This window comes from Melozone crissalis, unplaced genomic scaffold (assembly GCF_028551555.1).
Source record: "Melozone crissalis strain CALT ecotype California unplaced genomic scaffold, PUWL_Pcris_2 ptg000007l_1, whole genome shotgun sequence".
Classification (NCBI taxonomy): domain Eukaryota; kingdom Metazoa; phylum Chordata; class Aves; order Passeriformes; family Passerellidae; genus Melozone; species Melozone crissalis.
In genome coordinates, this window is record NW_026535785.1 from 8612116 (window position 1) to 8633128 (window position 21013).

The 21013-nt window shown below is 40.4% G+C and overlaps 1 protein-coding gene across 2 annotated transcripts in view; it reads left to right on the top strand.

Annotated features, from left to right (window-relative positions):
* Positions 1–21013, top strand: part of CBFB (core-binding factor subunit beta) — a 37711-nt gene that overhangs the window by 13354 nt on the left and 3344 nt on the right. Inside the window, exons 4-5 of one of the 2 annotated variants that reach the window (XM_054296371.1) lie at positions 5271–5387; positions 9474–9600. In XM_054296371.1, coding sequence (XP_054152346.1) covers positions 5271–5387; positions 9474–9600 — 244 coding nt within the window. The remainder of the gene's footprint in view (positions 1–5270; positions 5388–9473; positions 9601–21013) is intronic. The other variant, XM_054296370.1, reaches the window with a different exon arrangement.

The following is a 21013-nucleotide window of genomic DNA, read 5'->3' on the forward strand; positions in this document are numbered from 1 at the left end:
TCCTTTTTTGCATTTAATGGATTCCTTCCTCTCTGATGCTTTGCCCCCTCTTTGAAACCTGGGCTAGAGACCCTTCTCTGTGATATGAAAGTGAATCTTTTTATTTTGGGGGGAACACAGGGATGAGACTGATTCATCTTTACCTTTCAGAGCGGTTGTGCCACATCTCTGTGGCAAGATCACATTTTAATTATGAAACTGTATAAATTATCATATACGTTGCTGTTAAAGGAAACAGTTGAATACATAATTTCTCATGTGAACATTTTGTACAGGTTGTTTCCTTTTACTTGCTAGTGTATACAGATAATGTCAAGAGAAGCTGAAATGATGAGTTTAGCCTTACCCATTTAACACTTTTCTTTTTTGGAGTAAGTGTTCAAAGCTGTTTCTTTCTTAGTGGTCAGTGTTTCCCATATGAAATCACCAGGGAGAATGCAGTTGAAGTGTTTAAAAGTGGGGTATGATTCAGGGGAAGGTGGGATCAGAAGAGGGATGGATGGATGGCTGTGGCTCAGCCCAGGGGGCCAGCCCGTTATGAATGGGCAGATGTGTGCGTGATGAGGCACAGGGTGAGTCAGAGCTGAGCCTCTTCTGAAGAATGCATTCTGCTCCAGTGTGCTGGGAAAATGAAAACAGAAGGGAGGGGACTGCGCCACTTCACTGGGGACTGGTGTTTCCTGGGGGGTGAAGTTGCTCTCCTCGGTGGCACTGGCTGTTGAGAGCCTGCTGATTCATGAGTTGGTGGGTGGTGAGAACTGTGTGCAATCGCTGGGGGAGGAAATGGCTGGGTTGCTGCAGGAGAAGGAGCATTTTCTGTAACTGCAGGATGTGTGGATGGAGCACACAGATAGCATTCCTACAGCAGATCAGTTAAATATCCTGCTGGTGTGAGATAAAGGTTTACTAGATGACTAAAATAGGATGTGAAACCGAGGTTTTTTGTCTTGTGCTAAAATACAGTAGCTTCTTAAAAAGTAATTAGTTTGGATTTTAAAATATGAATGAATGGTGTTAGAGGAGCCATGTCCCTGCCTGTTCTTAACAACAGAGATAACTCCCAGTTAATTGGAGTTGGGGGAGAGGGTTGTTCATTTAAATGCAGATGAAAAGAAACAAAAGATTAGTTAAAAGAACACAAAGGGGAAGGTGAGATACACTAAATGTTGAAGGTGTGGCACGGAGGTCTTTGAGAACGAGCCAGCAGGAGGCCGAGGAAGCACAAACACAGCTCAACAACTTAGAGCCCAGCTAAGCCTATTCATGCAGCACCTTCTCAAGTTTGTGTGTGTTTACGGTGCTGTTTGTCCTCTGTCCAGATAATCTGCCCGGAGATAAGAGCGTTTGCTCTTGCTGCTTGTTCAGTCACCAAGCAGAATATTTGTTCTAATACTAAAAGCCTGTTTCCAATGTAAAAGTAACATGTCCTCATTTAAAAATTCTAATGCCACTTTGATCTGTAGTAGGAATTGGAAATGGAAGATGTCATTTGAGATGAAATTAGTTCTGTAGTAGCCACCTGAACAGAAATTCAGCTGCTATAAACTAGTAAAAGTGGCATTTTTCAGTATGTGGCAGTTTGCTTAGGTCTTCTAGTCCAACAAAGCTTTGGCTGTGCCGGTGTGTGGAAAATGAGGGTACAAAATAAGAGAGAACTTACTGTCATCCTTCAACATGTGTACAAAGATTCTTAACTTACTTACACCACTGTCAGTGGCAGAACAACCATACTTCCTTTGGTTTATAGGATGGACTGTATTCTGAAAAGAGGCTGCTGCATAATTTAGCTTTTCCTCTTTTATGTCCCTATAATGGTGTTTCTTTATATAGCATTAAATTTGTCCACTGAAGACGAATTTGGTAATTGCCTGACTTCCAGCTTCTCCTTCCTTCTGTTCTGTAGTGCTTTTCACCTGTCTCTTGAATTTTACAGCACTGACTGCCAGGCATTATTACAAAAAGTACCCATAGATATGTGGAGGATTTATAAAATGATTTAAATGCAGGTAATCTAGAGTTAGCATAGAACTTGGAAAGAGTTGTTCTAACAAAGACATGTTTTTATCTACTTCTATAATATTAGGAAGGAGGGGAATTTTGGGTCTTTTTAAAAATAATGCGACTTTTCCCTTGGTCTTCTACTATCATAGTCTTGAGGCAATTTTCAGAGCAGACAATTCAGAAATTTTTTAAAGACCACTTTGCTGGATTTTGAGGTGCCATAATAGATAATGTGTTCACAGACAGAGCAGTAATTTATTAATAATTCTGTTAAGTTCAGAAGTTGAAAGGGAACCAACATGGCTTTATCTGAAAAGAAGGAAATATGTGGTTAAACGTTTTTGGCTATAATCTTAGGTGGTTTCCATTTTCCTGAAAGAGGAGAGGGGGGAAAAGGAGTTTAAATTCCTTTCTCTAAAATAAATTTAAAAGTACCAGTATGCATTATTGTGTTTTAATGAGAGAAAAGTTCCTGCATAAGCTCGTGGGGTTTCAGGATGAATGATTCCTACGTTTGAATGATTGTGTGGTAATTTCAAAACTCAGAATATCTTGAGAACGAATTCATGCTTTCAGTAGTGAAAAATGTTTGTTTATCAGAGATTTGAAGACCTCCTGAATCTGGTGGTGTAAGGCTTCCAGGGCTGTGATTCAGGAGCAAGGGCAGACTGCTTCATCTGGAAAGGTCAGGCTACGTGCCAGAGGCTCCCAGGCTGCTGTGTCAGCAGCTCAGCTGCTGGCCGGCGTGCTCAGGGCAGATTGGAGGGATCAGGAATCACATCAGCTCTGTCAACTTGCTTCCCCTTTGACTTCTCAAGGCTTTCATAGCATTTGCAGCACTGCTTGGGCTTCCAGGTGATGCATGAGGCATTGCTGAGCCCTGCAGCTGTCTCTGAGCTACCTGCTCTTGCACTGAGGCTGGAAGTTTGTGTGTCAGGCACTGGCAATGACCAAGGCAGCTGAATGGCCACTGAAATGGGTTAGTGGCACCATAGCATTCCTTATCAAAGAAACAAATAAAAACTATTCCTGGACTTGGAAGGCTGGGTTTTGACACCTGTGGGAAGGCCTGTGTAACTTTTGATGTCCTAGCCTGCTGTTGTGGGGCCAGAAGGATAGGGGAGGTTGAGTGAGAGGTAAACCCTAAATGAAAGTCAGCAAAGTGCTTGTTTGCTCATGTAAAACATAACCAGCATTGGAGTACAGGCTTTTTTTGTCTTTACAGACCTGTGGTTAGCTTATACTGCCCTTTTATTTCCTCTCTTGAATTATTCTTCATTTGTCTTAGAAGAGAATGACAGTTCCAATAGCCTCTTTTAACTGTCTTTCACTTCTCAACTAATTAAATGCATCTATTAAATGGATGCTGCATCCTTCATTTGTTTCTTGTGAGATGAATGGGTGAAGATCATGCTGAAGGGCTGCAGTGTACTTTGTATGTTTGAAATGTTTAATCTTGAAATGAGGGCTGTGGGAGATGGTTTCCTGGTAGTCCACATCTTACTCATGGTGGTTCTGACACCTCTGCTCACAGAGGTTGTTGGCCGGTGGATGTGCCTGGTGTGCTGTCCCCACGCTGTGCTGTCCCCACAATGTGCTGTCCCCATGCAAGGCTGGGCTGTGGTGACTCTCTCAGATGAGCTGTGAGTGCAGGCACAGACAGCCAGGCTGTGCTCTTAGCAGAGAGCCTGCACTAGAAGTGCTGGTGGGAAGGAGAGATGCTCAAACAAATAACATTTATTGCTTCGTTATTGAGCTGCTGAATGTTGTACTAATTAAAAGGTTTAAAGCTGTGTCACTTCGTACCAAATTGTGATAAGTTGTAAAAATCAGGTTTGGAGATCAAATGTTTGTTTTCTTTGGCAAATAACATTACTTGTTTGTCAGTTCAATTCATGTTATTTGCTCCCTGTTTTCCACTCGTGGGTTGCCTTTCATGTTGTTCAGTGCTTAATTCTGCCAGCACAGCCTTTGCATCAGGGGGGCTTCCCTTCCTCTGTGCCTCCTGGAGCCCTCTCTTTTTTCACTTGAGTGACCTTAGCTGGTAAGTGTGGAACTGAGCAGGCAGGCACAGTGGGGGCGCTTTGAAATGCGTTATAGTGCTAAACATCAATTACGCTTTGAGGAGGATTTGCCAGAGGATTAATTTAGAACTGTTAGAGAGGCACTGTCTGAAAGTTCCCTACCTAGCTGAGCCCCAGCTGCTCCTGAAGGCTGAAAAAAACTCAGATGGATTTGGAGTGTCTAAGCAGTCTTGTCAATTACCGAATTCATATTCAGTGGACAAAATCTGAAGTGAGTGCAGGTGTGTGTGCAGCTTTGCCTCTCTGGTGATTCAACATGGATAAACTCCTGTCCCATGAGAGGTTTTGACTTGCCAAGTAGGCTGAAATAACTACTGAAGGTTGATTTTTTTCTAACTTTTTTTTTCTTTTCTGTACAATTCAGGTAATTTTACTGTGACTCTGTTTTGTTTAAGAGGGATATTATGAGGTATAACATGTCAAACTCATGTAGTTTTGTATTTGCTTCTTTTTAAGTTCCTTTGTGACATCACTTTGAGTACTGTTATCTGGATGTAGGACCTTAAGATCACACATTATTCTGTGCTGCAGCACAAGGCACAGTGCACATTGGTGCTGTACTTGGGTTTTCATCAGCTGGTGTTGCTTCTTTTGAAAAGCCTTTCACACATGCTAGAATTGACACAGGAAGACTTTCTTATTTTTAGCACAATGTGTATGTTGTGTATTTTACTGAACTTTGAGTAGCTTGAAAATTTGAGGAGGACTGAAACCAATGCTTGGTCTTTGTTGAAATCACTCATTTATTGGGATAAAATAAAGTGTTTCTTGGGAGTAGGAAGGAGAATGCTCATTTAACTATTTAGATGTGCTGTAGGATCCTCCCTGTCTGGCAGCATGCCACTTCCTTTGTGACACAAAGGTAAGCTGACAAGAAAAACTCCTGGTTTAACTGCAAGCATAAGAATTCTAACTAAATCCTGGTGCATGCCAGTTTATAAAATGAGAACACAGCTTAAATTTATTCCATCCAGTACAGTAGGCAAAAGTTAAAGCACTCAGTTGATTAAAATGAGTTCTTGGAAAGGAAGCAGTAGAAGCTGTTAAATGGAGTCTCATGTTACCAGCTGGTTTGGATGTTCTTCTAAGAATACATATAGAGGCTTCCTGCATCAGTATTTTCATTGTGCAGGCACATGTGTAAGAGCTTGCAAATTCATAGCATGTGTTTTGCTTTTGTTCCAGGTGTACTTGAAGGCACCTATGATTCTCAATGGTGTCTGTGTAATCTGGAAAGGCTGGATAGATCTCCAGAGACTGGATGGTATGGGCTGCCTGGAATTTGATGAAGAGAGAGCGCAGGTAAGGCAGTCTGCCCTGGGCTACTCACATATTTGTTTGTTCTTCTGGAGGGAAACAGTTTTTGCCTTCACTCTGAGTACAAACTCCAAAGAAAACTTGCAGTATGGAAGTTCAGGAACATGTGGTTGTAGCAAAACACTACTTTAGCTGCATTAGGTCAAAATGTTAGGGGCAGGAATAGTTTGTAATTTACAACTTTGAGTGATTTTGCACTGTTACTATGCTACAGAGTAATAAAGTATTTTAAAGCTTTGATTCCTCCAAAATGCCAAGAACACTCCTCTATTGTGCCTTGCCTCTCCCTAACTTAAGAAACTAATTTGCATATTAATGAGGTGATGTTAATGTGACTATGTTTGGGATTAAATAGAAGCACTTTGTGCCAGAGTCCCAGCCCTGAACACTTCCTCCATGATGCCTAGAGAGAGAATAGTCCTGCCATCCTTTGAAAATCCATGAGAAAAGCCACAGACCAAAGCTTTTACTCTAAATCCACTCTTGCTGTGCATTCACCTCTTTCAAAGCTGTGTCAGTGACTTGGGCAAGCTCAGTTCCAGCTGCAGCAGAGTCATTGCTGTGGACTCCATGCATTAGGAGACCTTCAGGCTGTAATGCCTTACACAGCCAGAGAATAGCCCTGAGGAATTAACATAGATCCCAAGGTTCTTGATCTGTAGTTAATAAGTTTGATACATAATTCTGAACTGAGAGTGGGCTGATGGGAACATGCACTCAGGAGGAGATGGTGTCACCCTTTCCAAAGCTGGAGAGTGCCTGAAGAAAGTGGGCACCCTTCCAAAAAGGAGAGGGGCCAGGTGACCAGTGGGTTTAATTTTTCTCCTCTTAATTTCCCAATAAATGCTTTTGTAAGTGCTTGGATTACTTTAGTTTCCCAATGTGTATATGCTGTGTTAACAACACTTAACAATTCCCTTTTGCTTTCTTCAGTAAGCGTTTGTGCGCAGAGGTTGTGATTTACTCCTTGTGTGTGTGAGGGGATGTGTGCATGCTCTCAGGTGTCAGTGCTCTCCTGAGCTGTGAGTGCAGGGTGCTGAGCTGGAGGTGTTGCACTGTGTGGATCTCCAGAGATGTTTGTAGTCAGTTACAGGTGTGTAATTTGTTTTTAGTTTGTGATTCTTGGTGCCTGTGAGGTCATCAATGCTCATTCTCTTTCCTACAGCAGTAGTACCTAAGGGTGCCCAGTGTCATACAGACACAGGAGTAGCTGCACCCTTATATGTGTTAGTATTGTAAGCATTTGGGCAATCTTTTACATTCTTCAGTTTCCTTTTTCCTGTATCTGTCACTGCTTCCGTGTTTAAAACTGTTGTAATATTGCTAATGGCAGTTGACTGAACTGCTGACTTTGATCCCAAAATAACCCTGATGTCAGAAGGGGCTCAAGTGCCTCATGTGGTATTGCCTGTGTACCCACTGTCCTTTGTAAGAGGTCCAGCTGCCCTTCACACCCCCCTCATTTTTTGGAAGCTTGTCTGAAGCAAATATACTGCTCTTGCATTTTCCTGTCTCTTACCACTTCATACTAATGCTGGGGTCAAATAAAATTTTACTTTGCTTTCATACTTTGGAAAACATACTGTCCTTCACTGGGTCAACAAATACTTAGGAAGAGAATCCACATGTGTTAACATAGACATATTTTAATTTTGCCTGTTAAGCTGCTGGTTTTTCCACTTAATCCACAGCCTATCCATGTCTTGCTTTTTGTTACTGAAAGCTCTGGTTCTACTGCTTGCTCAGACTTTGATGGACCAACACACACAAAGCTGTACATACATGCTTGAATATCTTCCCTCTTTGGGGCTGAAATGTCCCTGGGTTTGATCTTTGAATGTCTTTAAGAGACTGTTTCTGTCTTCAGTACTTTAACACTTCTTCTGTCCTAGAGCTATCTCACCAAGTCTTTTCCTACTGGGCTGCTATGAGGATTTGTGTGTAAGTGTGGGTGTGTGTAAGCTTCTCTTCTTTAATATTTTTTAAAATTTTATTTTCTAGACACGGAGGTTTGGTTTTGTTCTGTTGTCATGTTGATTGCTCATGTTTTGCTTATTCTTACTTTTCTTTGTAAATTTATACCAGGAACATTTTAAGAGAATAAAACTAAGATGTATAAGTTATTTGGTCTCATACAGCTGAATTTGCTAGGCTGTTATCAGTAGAATTGAGTGACATTTAAAAAAGCAAAAAAAACCTTTGTTAAATTCCTGTTGTATAAAGTTGGGTTGTTGGTTGATTTGTTATAATGTACCACCAAGAATAGAGCAGAGTTTTATGTTTTACTAAAAAAGTTTTGATGCTTTTATCCCTTTCTCAGACATGAGCAAACCAGTGTTTCAGCTGTCGGCACATCTTCATTCTGGATGTCAACATACTGATTTTTGCCATGCATTTCTAAGTTAGTTTCTTTTGGTTATGACCATTTCTTTAAAATATTCCATCCAAGACTGTATGTCATAACCACTCTAAATGATGGTAAAATGCAAAAACCTTCAATAAAAAAAAATCTTCTTCCATTTAAATCTGATTCAAAATAGAAGGTAATAAAGCCATATATCTCTTTTGTAAGCTAAAACTAAGGCAGCTTTTCTGGAGTCATCTGGGACACGAGCTTATCTGTTCTCTCTAGCCTTCTGCATTATTAAGAACAAACTTATTTTCCACTCTCTAACCCTGGTTTCTATGCCTTGTATGAGCACTAAAATGGGTGTAAAGGGCAAAATTCTAATCTTAAAAAGATCTATGGTGTTAAAGTATGATCTTGTTGGCAGCTTTAAACATTGCCCATGCCTCCCCAGAAGGCAGAGCCTGGGCCTGCAGCTGTTTGTATTTCCCTGCCTTGGGCCACCAGGGAGCCCCTGCACAGAGCAGCTCCAGGGCCACGATTGTGCCCACGGCAAAAAAGGCAATTTAACATTTTCTCAGGCTGGGGATGCTTTATCTTAAATTGAAAAATTTATGCACTTAGTCCCCAGGTATATTAAAACTTAGTTTTGCTCTCTACATGTTTATGTCCTCTAACAGTCAAGGTCAGCTTTTTTAAAAAATTATCAACTTTGAAATAACATTTGCATGTATGTGGGAGTTGTCAGCAGAGTTAGCAGTAATTGCAGTTGAAGAGCTGGAAGGAGGGAGAACCAATTCAGTTTATCCCTTCCTGGTTTGTGGAGCCTCTTCAGATGGGACTCTTCCATTCTGATGGGGAACAGTAAATGTGTTAAAAGGTGTCTTTAAGAAAAATAATTTCCAACCTAATTAATAATGGCTCCACATATTACTAACACTTTATTTAAAACATTTTCTAAAATAAAATACAGTTTGAAGGAGTTTTGAGTGTTAGTTTGTTAAATGCAAACATTTATGTATGCATTTAACAAACTGTGTTTGTTCCTGTGCATAAGCCATTATTGAAAATAAGCAAAAGAGCTGTTGAAGCCCTGCAAGTTTCTCCTCCATTGTATGGGAATGTGTGCAGGTTGGTGGAGGACTAATTTCTGCTTTGCACTTTCCTGTGTATCAAAATTTAAATAATATAAATGACACACAAGTATTAAGAATGTTCATACTGATGCACTTGCAGCAGCTTTTGGTAAAATGAAGGATTTATTTGGTTTGTAACTTTGGTAATACTTATTCTTAAATGCAAGATAATTAAATTACCACTGTTTGTGTAGTGGACTCTGTCTAGCTATACCTGTGAACACTGTCTTCAAAATGGCTTTTATAAGGAGAATAAAATGTATTGCCTTTTACACAGAACTTCTGAGAATTCCTAGGCTTAAAATAAACCCAGCAGCATTTAAACTACTTTGGAACAGGAGCTCTCCTTTGAAAATGTATTTTAGTAGTAGCTGCATTCCAGCTTTGGTTATCTCTACTGCTGTAGTGAAGGTGAGTAATATTTTATTAACCTGTATTGACATTTGCTGGAACCTGCCTGTGTTCTAGCAGGTCCTGCAGGACATACTGGACTTTGCTGCCAAGGGGTAATTAATATTCACAAAAAAAAGTGATGTGGTGGAAATGAGAGTCACCTTTTGTGTCACTCTGTGTCATCTGCTTTGGTAGCAGGAGGATGCATTGGCGCAACAAGCCTTTGAAGAGGCTCGACGAAGAACTCGTGAATTCGAGGATAGAGACAGGTCTCATCGGGAGGAAATGGAGGTGAGGGTTTCACAGCTGCTGTCAGTAACTGGTTAGTACTTTCCCAAAACTTTAGATTGTTTCCATTTTTGTCTGTTTGTACAATGTCGTGTATTGTGCTTGTTTGGTGATGTTATATAAAAATTGCAAAATGCATTGTTTGTTACTCTTGTAAAATGGATTTCAAGTTGTTTAAAGTTTTGATAAGAATTCTCTGACCATGTACTTTTTTCCTTTCTGTAGATGGTCTTTGCTGTGGGTACTTAAGCTGTAAAGACATTTATTCGAAGAGTTGCCATGTCTCTCTGAAATGATACTGAGAGAGGGATCTCTTGCCTCGTGCATTTCTCATGAACACAGAAAAGGCTCTGGGAGCTGCAGGGGCAGAATTTTGGAGCTTGTTATCCCATGTTTTGGGAAAAATTACCAGCCAATTTAATCAGATGCCACAGTCTGCTTTCTTGTACAGGCTAGTTTTATTGTCTTCTCACCTTTTTCTTACTGGTGGGAAGTCTCATTCCTTTTTTTCACTGTTTTAGTTTCCCTGTCTTGTTCTTTGCTTCTTCAGGGCCCCACAGTCCTGAATCTTGTTCTTTCTTGATGAAAGCAGAAATTACTGGGATTGAGAAAAGAAGAGCCAGGAAAGGGAATGGAAACCAGCTGCTCTGAGATGTCAGAAAGGCGAGAGCTGTAAGAGGACAAGTAATAATACATAAGGGGAGTTGGCAAGTTAAGGCAGGCTGCAGGTCAGGAGAGAATAGGGAGAACACAGAAAGGCTTTGAATTTCTTTCCCTTACTAATGCTCTTTCTTACTTCCTGCTTCATCAGTAGAGCCTGATTTAACTCTAATCAAATATGATCAATCTGCTGGTTCTATGGTTTTTAGAAAATTTGATTATTGTTATTGCTAAGCTGCTGTTCTTTTGGCATTCTTTTGGATAATTGGGATGATCAGACAGGCTCTCTTCCCTTCCAGCTACAACTGGAAGGCACTGAGCATGAGAATGAGAGGGAACAGATAGGCACAGAGGATAATATCTCTCTTTGAAGTGGCTGGAGTGTGTCTCCTTGCAAACACTGCTGCAGCCAGGTCAGATGGCAGCTGTAACAAAGGTGAAATCCTTGCCTTGGAGGCCCTGCTACCGCTGGATTCTTGGAGCAGTTGCCGGATTGCCTGAATAATTCTGTCCCAGCATAGCTACAACCGGCTTGTAAGTTCAGAAGGAAGGTAGAATTAGCTTTAAGCTGTTCATGAAGACCTGTGCCAGCCTGCTTTACTGTTAACAACACAGTAGGAACTTTAGGTCCAATCTTATACCTCAATGTACTTAAAACTTTTCTTGATATATTCTCCTTGCACTGTGCCTTCATCCTCACTCCTCTTATTACGCAGAAGCCATGTGCATGCTGAAAGTTAAAAAAGAATGAGGCTTTCTGAAATAACTTCTGGAGTTTTGAGACACTTAATTTTCCTCCAAGTGTAGAAAACACTTACTTGCAGCTAGGCTGTGCAAAAACACTAATTCAATTAACAGTGAGATGGTAATATTGAGCATCTGGGGCTTCATGACAGACATCAAAACTCATGACACTGAGACACAAAAAGCAACATTCTTGGCTGTCTGCAGAGGCTGGATGCAATAACTTCTGAAAACACTCTTGCTTTTAATAAGACAGAAGGCAGTTGCTATCAATTGATGTCCTTATTAGCTGTTGGTACCCATTTTCTCTTGAAACAACAATAGTTGCTGTCCCAGCTCTAAAGCACTGGTATAGATCACCTACAGAAAGGAAGAAAAGAAAAAATTACTGACTTAAAATAAGTTTAAGTAGAATGAAAAGTATTATCAAATGTTGTTTCAAATTTGTGATGTCAAATGTAAGTCTTTAATAATTGTAATACATTGTTTTGCATACTTTCCTGTTTATTTTACTGTGCCTCTCTGATATGTCTAACCAACAGATTTTTTTCCTCCAGTACTTGTAGTTCTATAATTGGTTTTTATATTTCAGTTTTCATTCCTGTGTTTAGAGTAAGATGTCCTGAACTTATATCTGGAAATGTTTACAGACAAGCTTTTTTACTCTTGATCTTAGGACCGTATAAAAATCAGGCTCTTTTGGGACGAGATGGTAGAGAGCAGAAATAGACTTACAATGCATTCCTAAAGAGCAATCAGATTTCTAAGTCATTCATTGTTACCCTTCTTTTCAATCTAAGGCAGCATTTGGGCAGAATCAAATGAACTTCAATCAGTAAGCACTTGATGTTTATGATCCTTGTACCCAGTTCTCAATAGAAAGTGATGCATAAAAGTGCATTCCTGTGTTTGTTGTATTTGTGGCCTGTATTGAATTTTCTGATGCTGACGTGCTCAGTCAGCTTGGAAATGCAGTTTGTCAGTGGCACCCTTCTGATGATTGCATTGCTGACAGCTGCAGAAACTTCAATCCAGACTGCCTTATGCTCTGTTTCTGTAATTTCAGTGGGGCCAGCAGTACCTTTGGTTTCACTACAGAGATGGTACTTGAAGGCTTTTATATGGGAAAGGCCAGTTCTAAGTGTGCTGAGTGAATTTTTATGTGTATTATGCTACACACAAATGAAGATACTTTCCTTATGATCATTTTAATATGATTTCTGTACAGCTTTCATCCTTAAAGTTTTAGATTTTTCTTTTCTGCCATGCTTGGCATGGACAGTAAAACTCAGAATTGGCAGATGTGGAACAGGATCTCATCAGTGTTAATGATGGTTTAAGAATTGCAACACTGTAGAAAATCAGGATATTTCTGACAGTAGAATTACAGTTGAAATGCCTTTAATAGAGACCAGATTCTGCTTCAGTGGGGGAGGGAAGGGGAATCCTGCAATATTCCACCCACTCCTACCCAAAACAGAGGCGCCAGCTCTTCGGAAATATTTATCCATCCAAAGCCTGGCAGCATATGAAAATGATCAGATTAAATTATTTATTTATACAGCTTTCTGGGTAGAAAAGATTCCCTTTTCTAAGTCTTTCTCTAGACTTAACATAGTCTGTAGACTTAAAACTCCCCACATAGGAGTGATCAGTGATAACTCATTGAAAACAATGTTAAAGTTCTTGTGTGTGACAGTTGGATTTTAGAAGGGTGACACTTTGCAAGGGAAAGAATTGCAAGTGCAGTAGCAATTTAGGAATTATCACTTAGCTAGTTTTCATTTTTAGGTACCCTAAAAAAACTCCCAACCAATTAAAACAAATTCTTTCCCCTAAAAAGGCAAAAACTCCTTCAGGGTGTTGTGAGGTTTGTTTGCCATCTTTTCATCATATAGAATCTCTTCCATTCTAGGTTGGCACACCAGACCTTTATTTTAATGAACATATTCTTTGCATCTGAGGGCATCTGAGGTTGGTTGTGCTTGAATTTTCAAAGGTGATCATGTTTTTGTGCACTTACAGCACTCTGATGTAAATAGGGAGTGGATTTAGGAATTTTCATTGAAGTTTTTAAGCACCTCAGAGTTGAACTGCCTTCTGTTGCATTTTTAACATAGTTTGTTTTGAATACAAGATGCTTTTGAGTTTTTATATAAACTTGTATAGCTCAGTTACATCAAATACTGCAAATCCAGCCCCACTCTCCAGGATTCTTCTGTTTCAAAGATGCTTTTGAAGTCAGTGAGTCTTAGTGCCTTCAAAATTAATAAGGTATCCCAATGACTTTTACTTCTACAAAAATGTTGGAATGCTGAGACAGAGAATGTTTAATAATACACATTAAGAAAGGCCTTATCCCCATTTAAAGATTGTTTAAAAAATGAGGTGTATGAACTTGAAGTATTTGTACGCTGCCCTTTGCCAAACTAGAAGAGCATGGAGACTGAAGGGATGTTGGTGAGGCAGATGTTTAATTTTCATGTCTTTATCTCCTTGTGCCGTGGTTGAGAGTCAGTCTGAGTGTCTCTGCTGTGGTTTCAGTATGAATGACCAGAGTTAGTGTCAGGACAAGAAGTGTTCTGCAGAAATTACTGTGAAGTTGCTGTCTAGACGTGAATTTCCAGGAAGAGCTTTTGCTTGTTTTTCAGTCTTCTAGCAGAGTGGCATGATGCAAAAATATGTTACACTGTCCAGAATGGCTTGGGGAGATTTAAACATCCCCAAGTTAGTGAAATTAGAATTTATTGGAAGCAATGGCCTGTGTTCAGTGCAGAAAAGCCACAAGCAGGTGCCTCCTGACAGCTCTTTGCTGGAGCAGATGGCACAAAAGGATGGATTTTTCAAGGGGTGGGTGAGGAGAAAGAGACCCTCTGGTGTGTTGCTGTGTGCAGGTGGGGGTATTTTGTACAAACTGTAATTTCAGACTTGCAGGGATCTCTGTGAGGACACAGTTTGTCCAGCTGTGCTCTCCAGAGCTTGGCTGAGGGTGTCCCCATGGCTTTCCTTGGGGATGGGCTGGATCTGTTCTCAGTCTTCCAATGTAATTTCTTCAACCAGTATTTTTGAAATGTCATATTTTTCTACTTTGTGTTCCTTTCCTATGTTGCTGCCATGCTCTTTATTTTAGCAACACTCTGAGTAAAGAGACAGAGTGGTTTGCTCTCCCTAAAACAGTCTAGTCTAGCAATCTGTCTGTTTGTGGTCTTGTGCTAAATATAAATTACATTAATGGCTAAGCAGAGCCATTTTGGGAAACTGCATGAAATTCCCATTTTAAAAACCTTCAGTTTGCTGAAAAAAACTCCTGTTTTGGAACATGTTTTTCTTCCAGAAGCAATCCCTCTCAATACAAAGCACCAAAAACACCCACCAACCCCACCCTTTAAAGAGTGCTGGAGTAAAAATTTACCTAAATTTTAAATACTGTGGCCTGCCCTAGGTTTTTACATATTATTCTTGTTTGTTGGGAATTGCCAGTTGAAATGGGCAAGATATATTTCATTTAATTTTGCTGAAGTTGGGAACTCTTAAAAAACAAACAGGATTTTGTTACAGACATGTAAACAGTTTAGAGTTAAAAGAAAATAAAGTAGTAGGACTGACTTTCATGTTCTTCCCAAGGTTCTAGACACTGAAATTATTCTCCTTTTCTTAATTTTTTCTAAGATGAAACTGCTGGTGTAAATAAATGCTCTAACTAATTATATTTTTCTCAAATACAACTGGCTTCAGAAGAAAGTGTATAGTATTACAATAAGTATGTGGGGACTTTTTTGGTTTTAATTTTGGCTCGGGGTTTTTTACTGAAAATTTTCTCATCAGATTTTAAAGGGGGTTTTTCCTTATTAATCTGGAATTAATTTAATTAGTGTTTATTGTATGTACTCTCCAAACTGATGATGATAGAAAAATAGCATAACCTTTAACCCAGGTTTTTGGATATGAAAGAAACCCAAACTGTTGATTTTTTCATATGCAGTGGGCAGTGTAGACTTGGTATGTGCTTGTACACAAGCATAAATAATTTGTTCAGAAGCAGGGTGGGTACAACACAACTTGGAAAGAGGTGTTTGGGTGGGAGTGAGTTGCCTGAAGAGGTTCTGCAGTGCCAGCCCAGGACAAGAAGGCCAGTTAAGTTATGACTGGTTTGCTTCACAAGCACTTAAATAGCTGGTGCTTGTGCAAAAGTGCCATAGAATGCATAGATCAGAAAAACAATTTGTGCTGTACAGAATCAATGCTGACTGTGGGACAGAGGAGATCAATCTTGCAAATCAGGGAATTCTGTAATATAAGCGTCTTCTTTCAGTCAATGAAGGTTAGAAAGGGGCTGAGCAACAGAGGAATACTGTCTGGAGGCAATCAATATTAATTATGAATTTATAACCTTTAGACCAGCTTTCAAACAGTGCTTTCTAAAAGAGAGCAGTTTAAGCTTTTTTCCCTTGGAAAAGAACTTTTAATATGAAAGTAAAAATTTCCATCCCTACTCAAAACTCTTCAGAGCTCCTATTCCTGCTGTGCTCTTTCCTTCCTTGGCTTGCAGTGACCTTGGTCCAGTTTGGGGCAGCAGAATCATTACCTTCATAACAGCTTTTAAACAAAGATGCAACCATTGCAAAGATTTCAGGTGAGGGGGTGCAGGGGGGTCAGGAAGCAGCTGTGCTGCTTGGCCTGGTCATGCTCTGCAGGTAACACAGTTCATGTGTGTTTTCACTCTCTTCCTAGGAAATAGATAGTAGTTTGCAATGAAGTCTTGATGGAGGTACGTGCTAAATAACTCTTATCAATGGCCTTTGTCAGGAAAATTTTTTTATTTTGACTTTCAGTGAGCTTGAAAGACAATCAGAATGGAAGTAGGAGTAAAAAAGAGCTTTGGGTATAGAAGTCATGGCATTAATAGTTTTACAGTTACTTCAGTCCAACATCCAGATCTCTTGCCAAGTTTGAGGGCCTGTTTTCCATTATTTGCATAATTTAAGTGGTGCTTGACATTATAATTAAGAAAGATCAAGGCTACTCCTTCCCAGGTTCAATGAAAAGGAGAGCTGATAGCAAAATGAATGTTATGGGCAGCCAACAAAGCAACTGCAGAGACTGGATCCAGGCCATGAAGTCTGAAGCTGATAGCTGTGCCTGCTAGGAATGTGGTAAAGATCATATCCCCTCTGGCTGCCAGTGGCTCAGGGATGCAGTGTGTGGTGGTGCTGCTGTGGCTCAAGTTCTGAGAAATGCAGATTGAGAGTCTGTGCAGGGCCCCCAGAGACTAGGGAGCGCATGGGCTGCTTCATCAAGCTGTGACCAGAGGAGTTGTGTCACGTCTAAGCTGACATTCTCACTGTGCTGTAGGGCCCCAGCTTTGCTGAGTTTCTCCTGCCCTCTGTCCAGTGAAGGTTACTGGAGGCAGGGCCAGCGTTGTGAGCCATGCTCACATCTCCGTGGGAGAGATTATTAACCAGCAACTCAAAGCTTTCAGTTCATTGCTGTGGGTCTGCCTCAGACACCAGGGCTAATGTGAAGGACTGCTTGGGTGTAACTGGTCATTTTTCTGAGTATTGCTCTCTTTATTTCACGGCTGGGTTTTGGTTTTTTTTTTTTTCATTTGGGTGGTTTTTATCCTGTGGTTGTATACTTTTTAGAAAAGTATCTGCAAAGTATTCTCAGTTTTGGTTGGTTGGGGTTTTTTTTTTATCCCTTTTCAGGAGGTTGGCAGTCCTAAGAGAATCCAAATGTTCACTGTTTAGTTTTTCATAGCATAGCCTGATTTTTCACTTATTTAGTAAATTATAGATGGCAGATGCCAAGGCACATAATGCATTTACTCTGTTTCAACAGGACAGAGTTGCCAGAATCCAATTAAAGAATTGCAGTGGAGTTGTCCATGGAGAGACTTTATTTTGGCTATTCTTTTTGTGACAGCCCTTCATCAAATTAGCTTCCCCTTCCTTCCCTCTTCTTCACCAGTGTCCCAAGTCGTATATGCAGTGGATATGGTTGTATTTGTCATTTCACTGTGTGGCATTCAGAGGTCCCAATTTTCCCTGCTGCTGTTTTTTAAGTGATTCATAGAAAGGGAGGGGCCATCTTCCCTGTCCATCCTTACTAAATTTGCTTCCAACTTTCTCAGTTCTGCTTTCTCAGAGCTATCATGTAACCCACACAGTGGGACTGCATTATCTTTTCCTGATGAGCTCATGTGGTAAGAGGAGTTGGTTTCCTTAGGTATGTTTGAGGCCTCAGAACATGCACAGGAGGGGGCTGGTTAGAGATGCTTTCTTAAAGTCAGTTTAAGGAGTTTTGTTAGTACAGATGGAAGCACAATAGGCTGCAGCATTGAGTGGCTGGAGGAGGAGGATGTGTTCTGACTGTCTTGGCTGCTGGAGGAACTGCTTATGTGCCACCTTCCTTATTGCCCATCTGTTTTTCCTTTGTGCCCCAGTAACAGATGTAAAGCCTCCAATGTGGTTCTTGTTCAGAAAAGTAAATGATAAAACTTACTGATTTAATGATTCCAAGCTATCTAGTTTATTGAGAAGAAAAGCAATATGATACAGATATGATACTGCATCTTACTCTTGCTAAGACTTTCAGTCCATTCCCCTTAGCCTGTGTTTAGGCTTGAGAAAAGCTCAGACATCAGAGGTTAAAGCGAGCAGAGGTGTAAGAAGTACTATAGGACAAACTTTTTATCTTTGTTTACTCTCAAAATGCTTTTGTAGTAACTCTGCTCTTTTTTGTCAGCCACTACCCCCATGGTACCAGCATTATGAGTTCAGCATGAATCAGTCTAGAGTGGCATTTGAGAGGAGGCTTTGAAATGGTTTTTTGCCAGATACGTTCCTGCAATTCTTTCAGTTGGTCATCACACCCTCTCCAGGGTTAGAGGTTTTCAATGGCTTGTGGCCAGCTACAATTCCTTCTGTGCAGCACAAGATTTGCATGGCTTCATGTTCTGAAAGCTGAGTGCTAAGTATTTTTCAGTGTTGAAACTCCTGATGTGTCCATCAGGTTAACTCTTCTGTTCCTGGATATTTACAAGAGAATTGGCAATGTTGGTTAAAATACATTCTTTTTTAGGATAATTACAACTCTGGTGGGATCTGTGTATTAATTACCAGTTTCTCACAAGCAAATATTTGTTATCCTTTCACTAAGTAACAGATGAAGAACATGTGAAGTAGTGCTCCTTCAAACTTAAAATCAACGTTTGACTGAAAAAATGAAATATACAGAGAAAAGATGAATAACTGCTGTTTTCTCATGGCTCATTAAGCATGACTCATAGCAGTGTATTCCATTTCCCAATGGCAAAGATAGATGCATCTTTCTTAATTGAAGCAAGTCTCCTTAATCCTTGAGAAGCTGAGCCCATTATTCACTGAGAGTAATACTGCTGCTTTTGTGTGGCAGCAAAAGGTATGCATTTCAAAAATGACAGCAAAAATTGCAATTTAGAGGATTGATTAGCTATGCTGGGGAGTATAGGACCCCCCCAGTGGTGAGAAGTCTGGAGATTGCTGGTTTACATCTATAAAAGGGAAGTTTTAGCTTCCTGTAGCAGACTGAGAAGTAGCAGATACTACCCCACTTGTGTAGGGCACTCGTGTGATACTCACACCACTCCTACAAGGGAGTGTTAAAGACCTCGTGGCACTTCTTATGGAAGTTTTATTTTGCCAATTGTCAGTGAACAAAAATAGCACCCAGTGCTTCTTGCTGCACAGTGCGCTTCCTGTCTTTGTGCAAAGTGATTTTTCTAGTCTTTACCAAGCATCTTTTAATTTTTGCATTTTTCTTTCAGCATGTGAAGCCCAGTTGTAGTTGCTGTGTTGTGCCCTGGCAGAATGGCTGTGACTGCTAGAACAAGCCTGCTTCACACATTTGTGTTTTTGCTCAGTAGTAGCCCAAGGAAAGGAGGGTGCCTGAGTCAGAGCTGTCATTCCAACATGTTGCAGTTGCTTGTGTAAATTCCCACTTACTGAATTGCAAAATTGCACCTTTATCCACATACACTGTTGTAAGATATTGTAATGACTGGTTTTGGTATATTTGAGGGTCATTTGTCATGTCTTTTGCATATCACTTGAAAGGGCAAATCTGGCAGTTGTTCGCTAGTGGCTTCTGCAAACTCTACAAGTAGCAATGAGGTCACGAATCATGCAAATTCCTTCATATGCTTTGAAAGAAAGGACCACTTTAAGCAAAGCATAAATGCAACCATATGCTCATATCTTGGAGCCTTCACTGAAATTTGACAATAAAATTGCTGTGCATATGATTTGTTTTCAGAGGAAGAAACACTGTTGTTTTTAGAGCAGTATTATAGCAGCAATTAACTTGCTGGTCTTTTCTAGTTAAGTATAAAAATGTTTATCGAGTGCAGAATTGGTAGAAGTAAGATTTTGGTAATTGTTAAAGACAGAGCATGTCTTTGTTTCATTTTAGAAGAAAGAGGCAGCAGTAAAACTAGAAGAAATCTTGTTACAGTCTGTTCAATAGAAGGATATGCAAAGTAGAACTGTTGCTGTTTTGTTAATCTTGGTACAACTCTTAAATTAGCCTGGAAGTATCTATTTAGACTTGATGAACAACCATTTCAAATGAAGAAAATATTTACAGCACAGTTGACTTTTCTGTTGAAGGAAAAAGGAAGTCTGGGGTTTCCTTCAGTGATTTTGATAGTCAAAGCTGAATGATTTGGCTTTTGGAAATAATGTAAAAAGCTTAATTAAATGCCATCTTCTAACACTGTGTATCTCTACAAAGAGTACAGTGTGCAGAAGTTGTTTCAAGGGCCTCAAGGAATACACCCTTAAGCACTTACAGTCATCAGTGCTGTGTGGTGATTAGAGCAGCTTGCTTTAATGTGATTCCTCAGAAAGATTACTGAGAAATCTGTGGGTTTGTGCACCAGCACTGGTGTTGGTTCTCACCTTCAGATTTCTTCTGCAAGCAGGAGAAGCAGATTGTTCCTTCAGAGTACAACTAGTGCAGATAGAGCAAAAAGATTGGCTCACTCTTAATTACCTAAAGTACAGCCAACACTGAATACATAAATGTAGTAGGTAGCAATTGTGATATTTAAGTTAGTGGAGATGTTTCCAAAGCAATAGTGGCAGTGTGACCACTAAGGAGAGTGCAGGAGAGGATTGTCTCCTCTGGAAACTTGCTGATCACTAAAGGGATTTATTGAATGAACTCCATGTGCATCAGAAAGGGACCATTGCACATGAAAGGAAAATGTAGCTTTAAATTGGCTTTTAAATAGGAGAAGGAAGCAGCAGTTCTCTGTCTGGGTGCAGCTAACCTAGTGCACTGGGAGCATACAGTTAGGCAGACAAGAAGAATGGTAGATAAGGGGGGAAGAAGTGAACAAAGCAAGGTCTGAGTTGGGAAAGGTGGTGTCAGCAGTGCATGCCAGAGGGTCTGGGGAGAGCAGGCTGTGCTTGCTCACCCTTTGGAATGGGAGTGCAGCAGCAGCACCTGGTGAGCTGCGGCAGCTGCTGGGCAGTGGGGAGGCTTCCTCTCTGTCAGCAACTGGGGATCAGGAGAGCCCAGGGAGCCCCCAAAGCAGCACCTGTGCCCCTGTTTGTCACAGCTCTGTGGGATGGTGCCAACACGGTCACTGCTTGAAGGGTATTGCAGTGGCACAATGCCTATGTTAAGGCTGTTCCCCAACCTTTCAGAAACATAGGAAAAATCTTTCAGAACAGGGAAGTTGTCACTGGTTTGCATTTTTTAAAGCCCTGAATATGGCAGGTTATTGCAGCTGATGGAATAAAGCCTGAGTAGTGACACCTTCCACCAGCTGGGAATGTGGCCTGGGACTGTTTGGGACATGTGGCAGTTACAGGCCACCGTGCCAGCTATTCACTCTATAAACTTAAACAAAAGTGCTGCTACTAAAATGTCTTAAGAGCCAGCTAGCATGTATTAGATGTTCTCAGAGTCAAAGTATGGCTTTAAAATTTTAAGGAAGTCAATGTTTTTAACTAGTTATCTGCAGCACTTGTGTGTGCTGTATAGGTAGAGAAAGTAGA